This window comes from Populus nigra, chromosome 4, assembly GCF_951802175.1.
Source record: "Populus nigra chromosome 4, ddPopNigr1.1, whole genome shotgun sequence".
Classification (NCBI taxonomy): Eukaryota; Viridiplantae; Streptophyta; class Magnoliopsida; order Malpighiales; family Salicaceae; genus Populus; species Populus nigra.
Genome location: NC_084855.1, coordinates 21,640,067 through 21,650,401, shown reverse-complemented (window position 1 = coordinate 21,650,401; position 10,335 = coordinate 21,640,067). Strand labels below are relative to the sequence as shown.

The 10,335-nt window shown below is 33.3% G+C and overlaps 1 protein-coding gene across 1 annotated transcript; it reads right to left on the bottom strand.

Moving 5' to 3' along the window:
• Window positions 1-470: 470 nt before the first annotated feature.
• LOC133691236 (L-ascorbate oxidase homolog) lies at window positions 471-4,890 on the bottom strand. Its single transcript, XM_062111656.1, has 8 exons — window positions 4,546-4,890; window positions 4,326-4,435; window positions 2,945-3,215; window positions 2,709-2,811; window positions 2,271-2,616; window positions 1,551-1,916; window positions 1,392-1,470; window positions 471-918 (listed from the first exon to the last, which is right to left on the bottom strand). The coding sequence occupies exons 1-8, from the start codon at window positions 4,693-4,695 to the stop codon at window positions 706-708; spliced, it is 1,638 nt and encodes a 545-aa protein (XP_061967640.1). The 5' UTR covers window positions 4,696-4,890; the 3' UTR covers window positions 471-705.
• Between the last annotated feature and the right edge of the window lie 5,445 nt (window positions 4,891-10,335).

The window sequence follows — 10,335 nt, the reverse complement described above, 5'->3', positions numbered from 1 at the left end:
GCCTAAATTTTGCAGTATTAGTGAAAATGTGAATTTAATCCGGGTTTAAAATGGGTTAATTAGAAAATAAAATGAGATATTGAATAAATAGGCAAAAACCAGGGAGAAGGATCAATCCCATCCTGCGCATATTAATACAATCAGCTTTTCTGAATTAACAGTCAACGCATCAGGGAAGATGATAGGGATGGAACGATAGAAAGGTTGAAACCAAAAAACAAGGACCTGGTATATGCTCACAGAGGGCATGTGAAGTGGATATAACTGGTCAATGGTCATCTTCTGGGAAGGAAGTTAATGTCTAAACTATAAATGCATTGATGCAGATGCAGTTAACTGTCGGCAAGGTTGTCAAGATATCTTATTTATTACCAGACAGGGTGATTGAAAGTCCAAAAGCAGAGTTATGATCAACTCAACTTGTAGTTAACTAGAACCACTCAGGTTTTCTACGCAGTGAGGGATGCTCATGAAGGAAAAGGAAATATTATACTCGTTCTTATATCTATTGAATCAATCACAGGTTCTAATAGTAAATGAATCCAAGGAAATCAAGTTAGGAACAAATGACAACAAAAACAATAACGTTGTGTAAAATTGGCTCGATAGAGTCAAGCCTTCTGCTGCATATCCCGTCGAAATCTGCTACACTAGATTACAACTGACCATGTCACGCCTTCGTGACAGTCTGCTATGCATGGTGCTCTATACAGGCCGAGTTAGACGTCCTGCTGCTCGACCACAAAGAAGAGCATTTGTGGGGATTGGATATTCATCTCTCCAGGAATTTGCTGGGGAATAGACTCGAAGATAGAATTGTTGTCCTAAGTACTGGCGTGCCCAGTTCTCAGACCTTACGTTCCACATTCCCACATTGTCTAAGGGCATGTAAACTGCTGTCCATGACTCCGGATAGACCTGTACTTCATCAAATATTGTAAAATGTCATATGAATGCATCTTCCTTTTCGGACGAGAATTTCATAAATAAGGAGAGCCCATCTCAGTGCTGACAGACTAAAGCACGGTGAAGGGATTAAGGAATTTTGAATTTTCACAACCAACATACAATCTGCTTAATGCGCTAAGTAATTTAAATTCAGGGCTATTAACATGTTTAGTACAAACTGTGCGTACTGAAACATGAAAAACAAAAGGAATTTTGTCCAATCACAGAATATGACATGCTTCAGGAAATTGACATACCGAAGGTGAGAAGAAAAATTAAATAAGAAATTTCCAGCTTTCTGAAAAGTTGTAATACTACCATAGCAATAGAAGACGCAATCATACCTCTTCTAATGCCACTGATCCAGATTAACAAGAGAATAAAGGGAAAAAAATCTTACATTCCACAAGTTTTCTGATATTAATAACAATTCTGTATTGTACCTGAACAGTGCAACGAGAAATTGTGTCTCTCAGATTGTAAGTTAATCTGCTTGCAGGTGACCACTGCCCTCCATCCATCCTGCTCACCAGAAAAAAGTATCCATACTGAGGAATCCAGCAGAAACATTACACGATGTAATTAAGTTATGATGACCTTACCCCACAACAAAGAAGTTGTGGCCATCAATGTGCCAAGACTGCACATTATCTTCTGGATTCTCAAAAACAATCTCAGCATAACCTCTGAAATCAGCAGCCATGACAGAAGTCTGGCGGTAAGCACCACCACCAGTGGGGTTGTTCGAGATGCTTCCTAGGGAGAAAACTCCAGGGATATTGAAATGGTCCGCAAGTTTAAGTGGAGTATCGGCAGGGATGAAGGACACACTATTGACAGCATACCTCTGCTTGCCATTAATAATTGGAGCAGAGTTCTGAAGTCTAACTGTATGAGTTGTGTTGATCAATCCATAGTGGTAAGAACCTTGAGGGTTAGGTCTTGGGCCACTTGCGGTTAGATTTCGCCTGATAAATATGAGCGGACACAAAAAACAATAAGAGAACTCCTGTAGCATGAAAAGGACACTCTCCTTATGCAAACAAAAAGAGATTACACCTTTCTTACCATTATTCATTGTAACAACTATGGATACCATATATGTTGTAACAATCACTATACCTGAAGTTTATTGCTGTATGACAAATATATGGGACAATTCTCAGATTTTCAGAAATCCATTGTTTCTGATTTCATCTCGGGTAATTTACAACACCACTATGCAAATGAATGTCAATTTACACTCTGTAGGAGCATAGATCAGCATGAATGCTATAGTTATTACACCTTAAAGGACCTCAACAACAGGAATTTGGAAATACCTTAAGGATCGAGCTTGTTCAACAGACCAGTCCAGCTGAATAGTTGGTCCACTGGGCGGAGAACCTGAAACACTTCCTGCTGAATTACTGTAATGAAGAATGGAGGTCGTAGTGAGCACTTGAGAGGTGAAGCGTGTTGAGACAACAATGAAGTAATCTTGTGCTGCTTGATCAGCTGTAACCAAAACAGAATAGGATTGCCCCAAATGGATATCAAGGGAATCATAAGTGTTTTGCAGTGAGTGAGTTCCTTCGACCTCCACCAGCAACATTTTATGCCCCTGAATTCTGAAATTGATAGAAGTGGTGAGCCCCACATTTGATATCCGTAACCTGTAAGTCTTGCCTGGCCAACATGCAACACAAAATAATCCCAATATGAGAACTCTCTTAATGTTTAAATTCATACAGGAGTGACTGCTGATAATAATTGATTACCTTGATCAACAGTGAATGTGTAGCCATTTGATCCACGACCATTGATGAGAAGCCCATCTGGAAAGGGAAGATCACTGCCACCATCTAAAATTGCTTTTAAATCCTGCAAGGTCGAACATAAGCCCATTGATGAGCGCAAATGGCATTGAACTTGTCATAGCTGTATCTGTCACTCTTTTGCCACATGGAATTATGTGTATTAGGTAGTTAGAATTTGCTTCATGCATGGTACTTACTGTATGATTCTTCTTGAACCAATCACCAGCCAGGATTGTGAAATCGCCGGCAGGAGGAGGGAATGGTACAGGAATGACAGAACGGCTTGCGATTTTGAAGCCTCCAAAGCCTCCTGCAGCCTTGTGCATGCCAAGGGAAGGGAAATAAAAGTAGCTACCAATCTGGTCCTTCACCTGGAGCACATAAGTGAAGTTCTTCCCTGGTGGGATGGGGCAGTTTGTACCATAGACTCCATCTTGCCATGAATTCCTTCTCTGCTGCACACCATTCCTAAACATGAATTAGAAGACTTCTGATTAGTAACGAAATATCATCCTAAGCACTTTCTATCTTCCACACATGCACACATGAAAATGCATGATCATGGTATCCTATTAATTGAGATGAAATTAGAGTGTCAAATCCTTGTTGTGTGCAGTTTGCATTCCACAGGTTAACGCCCCGGATAGCCCTCCTCCCACTTGCCTAATGGCAAGTATATGTATATATTTCAGACCATATCCCAGCAAGGACATAAATTAATAAAATTTCCTATATCCATTCTGAGATATCCAGATAAGAGGCAAAGTCCATATTGTATATTGATCTAGATCTGAGCAGCCTGCATCAACTCATAACAAGTTGAGAGCTCTAGCTGAACCCATTCTTGTGCATGAATCAGATCCGGGCATACCATTTACTTATTAGATACAAGTTTCATAAAAAAACCATTTCAGCAATCCAATCATAAAGAACCCCTTTTTTTTTCAGGATATCTATGATCTTCGTTCTTTGTGGACTTGTGCATGAATCAGATCCGGGCATACCATTTACTTATTAGATACAAGTTTCATAAAAAAACCAATTCAGCATCCCAATCATAAAGAACCTTTTTTTTTCTGGATATCTATGATATATGTTCTTTGTGGACCAAATTATGGATGTCCTATACCACTAGCAGTGGAAGTTTTTCCTGCTACCAGCGATAACAGGCAGAGTGCTTGCCAGAGAAACCTTAGTCCAGTCTTACAGTTTGACCACAGGAACCCAAAACAGCCACAAGCCCTTATCTACTGTAGATTGTTCCCAACCAATGCCTAACGTGCCTATAAGTTCGAGGCACTGTGTGTGCGCTTGTCTGTACGCGTGTATAACCCGTAGCCTTACAGGGAGGGCATTTAGTGGACCATCTGATTTGAATAACAGGTAAACGGCTTGATCATTCATGGTTGCAAATTGAACAAGAAAAAGTGGCATTCTAATAGTAGAAAGTTACCGAAAAATTGAAGTCATTTCCCCCTTTTCTTTTGAACATCAGGACATTGAACGTCTAGATTTTCTACATGCACATATTTATAGATACTCAAGAAGTTTGTGAGAAGATTATATAGGGAAACTAACCAAGAGAGGAGGAAAGGTTCATCCAAGCTATTGAACACGCTGATAATCAAGTTATCATTTGTCACCGACTCAATCTGTGGGCCTGGAAACTTCCCATTTATCAATATCCCCTGCCATTAATTATATACAAAACTCCATATAATCAACATCTTAGAAAATTAGAAAAAACAAAAAACAAAAGGGGGGGGGGGGGGGGCGGGCTGGGGGCTTCTCGCCTCACCTGTTGCTTCACTCCAAGAGGGTAGATATCACCATAAGTAACATTCCATGTGTAGAACCTATAAGGGTCTTCCGCAATACTGAATGACACTAACAACAGGACCACTAGCGTGAAAGACCACATGCTCTTGATGTAACACTCATCCACCATCTCTCAGACTCAACAGAACTACTAGCTCTCTCCGAAGAATACAAGTACGCAAGTAATGACAACTGGAATGGAAGAAGAAGAAGAAGAAGAAGAAATCTTGTAACAGAGGACAACTCCCTCGTCGACTTTACGTCTGTAAAGTCACTAGAGCTAATTAAACTTTTCCTTTTTTCTTTTTCTTTTTAGCTTTATGGAACTTTTCTTTGTTCGGACCAATGTCGGTGGTTCAGATTCTTGTTTCGGTTTAGAACTCCAGGCAGGTCAGGTTATGGCTAAGGCCCTCTCTTATAGTCTTAAGCTGAAATCAGTGTGCAGTAATGAGCTTCCTTCACTGCTGGTTGAGGCAGGAGTACTATCTGCTCTAGCACAGTGGCAGTGCACACCGCGTTGGAAACCTACCGCTATTTAATTATGGATGTCATAACTCATTTTTCAGTTATTCTTCAAAATTTACATTTTTTTATTTTAAAATTAAAAATTAAAAATAAATAATAATAGCAAAAAGACTAATATTTTAGAAAAAATAAATTAGGAGAATTTTAAATATATAAAAAAATCAAGCTGTAATTTTAGATGAAACTAAGAGCTTGATCATACCTTATTTGTATTGAAGATTAAGATAAAATGCAGATTTAGTATCAAATTAAATGATTATTGGATGAATATGTATAAAAATTAAGTCTAGGAACATAATTAAATTTTTAATAGGTTAATTTGATTTAATTATGGATCAAATTAAAGTTTAATTATGTTTAAGAGTTAATTTGAGTCAAATTAAAGGATTTAATTAAGTGCAAGAAATTTATTATATTTTAAATGGGTCAAATTAATTTTGTTAGGGACTTAATTGGTGAAAATTTAAGTTTGGGAGCCTAATTTGGGTTTAATTGAGTAGATTGGAATTTTAGATAACTAAATTTAATTTTTACAAAGTCAATTGGTTCAAATCAAGAATAAAATCGCAAGAAAATCAAAGTTTTGGGGTCAATTAGGGATTAAATTAAAAAAATTTACAGTCAATGACCATTTTGAAAAAAAAAGGTCGAACTCTGAAGACCTAATTGATTGAAATCAAGGGTAAAATTGAAAAGAATTGAAAGTTTAATGGTCAATTGAGGGTCAATTTGCATAAATTTAAAATCAAGGACCAAAGTGAGAAGGCATTGAAATCCAGGGTTGACATTGAAGTTCGACAGGAGCAAAATTATATGAAATTGAAAGTAAATAGTCAATTAGGGGTGTAATTGAAAAAACTTAAAAGTCGAATGACTAAACTGAACTTTGTTCAAACCCCTAAATTAAAACCCTAAAATGTCCAAAACTACGTTGTTTAGAAGAATGAAAAAAATTCAAAGTCCACACAAAATGTTGTTTGGTTACTGTTCATCATTTTCTTCTTCTTTTAGCCCAAAAAGACTGCTTAGATACTTTTCAGATGCATTTGATGCTTTGTCTCTTTACCAAATTTGACAAAACATGTACCACTATGATGGCCTAACATTTTACTACACCTTAATATGGCTCCCTCCGGTTGATTGACACCACAGATGTGATAGTGTCACCCTAGAGAAGCCAACTCATACAACTTTGAGTTGTCAAAATCTGACAATTCTTGATGGCAACTTTAAACCAACGGTTGAGATCCATCTGGTTCAAGTCAAAGACTAATATTTGGCACAAGTAAAGATAAAATATCTCTCTTCCACCTCTTATAAATAAAGGTGGATTCCATGCCTTAAGAGTGGAGAAATCTAAAGCCAAAGATGGAAAATTATCAGCTCTTTTCCCCAATTTTTTTCTCCTCTCTCGGCCAACATTTCCCCTTTTACTCTGCCGCGTCTCCATCATCATTGCCACCACTACCCACATGTCGATCTTCCCTGCACCACCAGGAATGCCACCAATAACCCTCTACCTCAGGCCAGACAAGATTTTTTCTCCTGAATCTTATAATCATAATTTTATAATTATATTCAAAACCCCTTTTCACACACCTCTCAAGAGGTAGACTTGTCGTTGCTCGACATCGCATGCCCCGCAATAATGGACATTATCTATCATAGAAAGCATGCAAAATAAAAAAAAACAAACAAAGCTCAATCCCTAACAAAATAAATATTGAAGGATAAATCGAAAAAAAAAACATTAGCTTTTAAAAATGATAAAAAAAAACATATAAAAAAAAAAACGGAAAGCTCATGAAGCCAGGTTAATTTTCAAAACTTACAACCCGTGAGATCTTAGACACAGACTTAATGAAGGTCAAATCCAAACCAATTAAACATTAAAGAATTAAATTGGGTAAAGAAATTCAAAATTTGACCTAAATTTATATAAGAAGTATGGAATTGTAAAAAAAAAAACAATTCTAAAAATTATCTCATATAAAAAAAATAGCAATTAAAAGATCGAGAACAAATTTGACAAAGCAAACAAATCAATGAGAATGAAATTGAAATAAAAAAATTATTTCAATGAATTATTATAAAAAAAAAAATCATAACCAAAATTAGAGGGGCCAAATAAAAAATAAATTAAAGTTTAGAGGCTGGCTTAGAAAATCGAGTGGGAGAGCGTAAATATTGAGGAAGAGGGGGGAAAGAAAGAAGAAAATAAAATGGCCTTTGATGACAAACCGAAGATCCTATTAGTCCACGTGTCATATATCCATGAAGGAGACACCAAGATGAAGTTGATGTCACCTCAGAATGATCATTTTGGCTGCTTTATTCAGTTGCATGCGTCAACATTTTTTTCTCTTAAATACTAAAATAACCCCACCCTTATTGATTAATTACAAAAAAAAAATCATAAACATGATGACATGAATACCCTTTAATTTAAGAGTTAAATTATTTAATATTAGGAGCTCAAATGTCTTTTTACTATGCAATAAAATTGAAAAATCACAAAATGGCCCTCCCTCGCTTCAAGGGTTAGTAAACTATTTTACTATGCATTCATTTTATAAAAATATGAAACTAACCCTAATTACACAAAAAGCAAATTACCCATGTTGCCCCCACTCAATCTAAGAACATCAAAATTGTCCCTATATAAAGATAATTATACCCTCAAACACTTGGCAATGTTTTTTTTTTTTTAAAGGGCAAGATAGTGAAAACACTATTGTCATCCACATTGACATGTGTTTGTGTGAACAATGTTTTCCCCATCTCTTTTGGTTTTTTTTTTTTTGTAATAGCATAATAATATTTTTACCCTCCACAATATAAGTCGGGAAAGTGCAAATTGGAGGGTTAAATGGTTTTTTAATGAGATTATCTTTAAAAAGAAAAATATTTTATCCTTGTGTACAAGGGCTTCCTAGTCTCTCTTTTTTCAAAATAGTTAAAAGATTAAATTACTCTTAAAAAAATATATATTTTTCTTTAAGATTTGGTCTCTATTCTTTGTATTACTAATTTTTTTATTTGAAATAATTTATAAAATTAGAATTGTTTTTCAATTGCATCCTTTAATTTTTTTTCAGCTATCAAATTTGGTCCCTATTCTTTTTATTTCTATTTTTTTTGTTTTTTATCATTTTCTTGATTTACTTTATTTTTCAATTTCATCCCTCATTCTTTTATTTTATTTAATATTTATATCAAATTTGATAATTATTTTAATTATTATTTGTTTTGGTTTTTTAATTTTGGATAATTAAGAATTTTGCTTCATGATTTTTTCAAGTTTGCCTTTTACGAGGTAATCCAGTCTCATAACCTAAGTCACGAGTTTTAAAGATTAACTAAATTTGACTTCGGTCTTTTTTTTAAGTTTTTTTTAATTAATTGTTTTTTCAATTTTATCCTTTGATATTGTATTATTGGGCCTTCAACTTTATGAGTTTTGTTGTTTTTCTTTTCACGGGGCTATCTTGATCTCATACCATAGATCGGGAGTTAATCGAGTTAACTAGAGTTTTTTTTATGTTTTTTTTTTAGTTTTTTCTTTTTATTATTTTGTTTGCTTGAGAGTTAACTTTCATTATTTTATTCAATTTCTTTTGTATAATCTTATCTAACCTTTATAAACGGATAGCGAGTTTGGCATGCTAATTAAAATCAAGTTATTTATCCTTTTTAATATTGATTTTATTCTTCATTTAGTGTTTGATTTAGTGGTAATTAAACTTCGGCTTTTTTTTTTGTCCTTGTCATTTTTTTGGTTTTTTTTATTGTTGCTAGTTTTTTTTATAATTATATTATTAAATTAATCAAGCTCATTGAACTTATTCAAATCAATGACTTGGGTTCCAGATTTATCTTGTTATTTTAAAAACACTATCATTATCTGAGTATCATTTTTTTATGTTAAGAAAAATTTGACCTGACCCATAGCATAACATGGACCATATATCTAGTGATAAAAACGGTATCATATATATATATATTATCATATAGCCTTTTAGATGTATTCATATTCCATTTGTATATCAATTATCATATTATCTTATCAATATATTCATACTCCATTTATAATGGTGTCTGTAAAGAGACAATATATCAAAGCTTCAAATTCTATAAATCACTATTTTTTTCAATATTTTCTCTTGATAGAAACAATATATGATATTAAAATTAATTTGTATCATATATAATAGCATAATGAGTTGATCTGATTAGATGAACTAGGTTTTGATCAAGTCAATGAGTTTAATTTGGTTAGTTTCTTAACTAATTGAATTTTTAACTTAACCTATATTAAAATCTAAGTTTATAGCTCAACCTCCAAGCATAACCAAGTTTGATAATTATAAATAAATATAATCAATAATAAAATATAATGATACTTTATTTAGAAAAATTAAAAATATAGGTGAGATACATTTTATTCTAATGATTTAAAGATCAATAGTACTTTATATAGATAAATATGCTTTGGTACATTACTAGGATTGTTGTTTTTCATACATTCTTCATGTATCCGCTATTCTATATTATTGTATATTATTGGACTAATCAAATTGATTTTTAATCCAGTTTATCAAATGAAATTGAATACATGGTTTTATTTAGCTTGGAATTGGAGTGACCCATCATCTTTTTTTATATTACAATTTTTGTTTTGAATTTTTTTTGTTTAGACATATACATTGTTTTTTGTATTGATTTGGATTTTAGATTTAATATTATGATTTACAAAAGGATTTTATTTTATGATTTTGATTTTCTAATTAAACTTTTGAGAATGTTATTTCATATGGTTTTAATAAATATTTTTAATTAAAATTTTCATATTAAAGTGGATACTCATATAAATAAAATCATCTATCCCATCTAGGGAGGTACTTGTTCACTTGAGGAGGAGGTTGCCTACTAGTTAATGAACATATTGATATTACTAGATTTATGGCCCGTAGCAAGTTTTTTTTTGTCGTAAAAAAATGCTAAGAAAACATTTGAATAAATAAAATGGGTATAAAATTGGGATAAAAAAAATATAAATAAAATCCTCCATCCCACCAAGTCAACGGATCAATTGATAATTTTAATAATATGAATAAAAAATATAAAAACAATAAAAAAAATGATAAAAAAAAGATTTTAAAAAAACAAATCAATATGAGGCCATTTGGAGTATAAAAATTCAATTTTAAAGGGAAAAACTGGAAAAAAAATAACAAAAAAACTC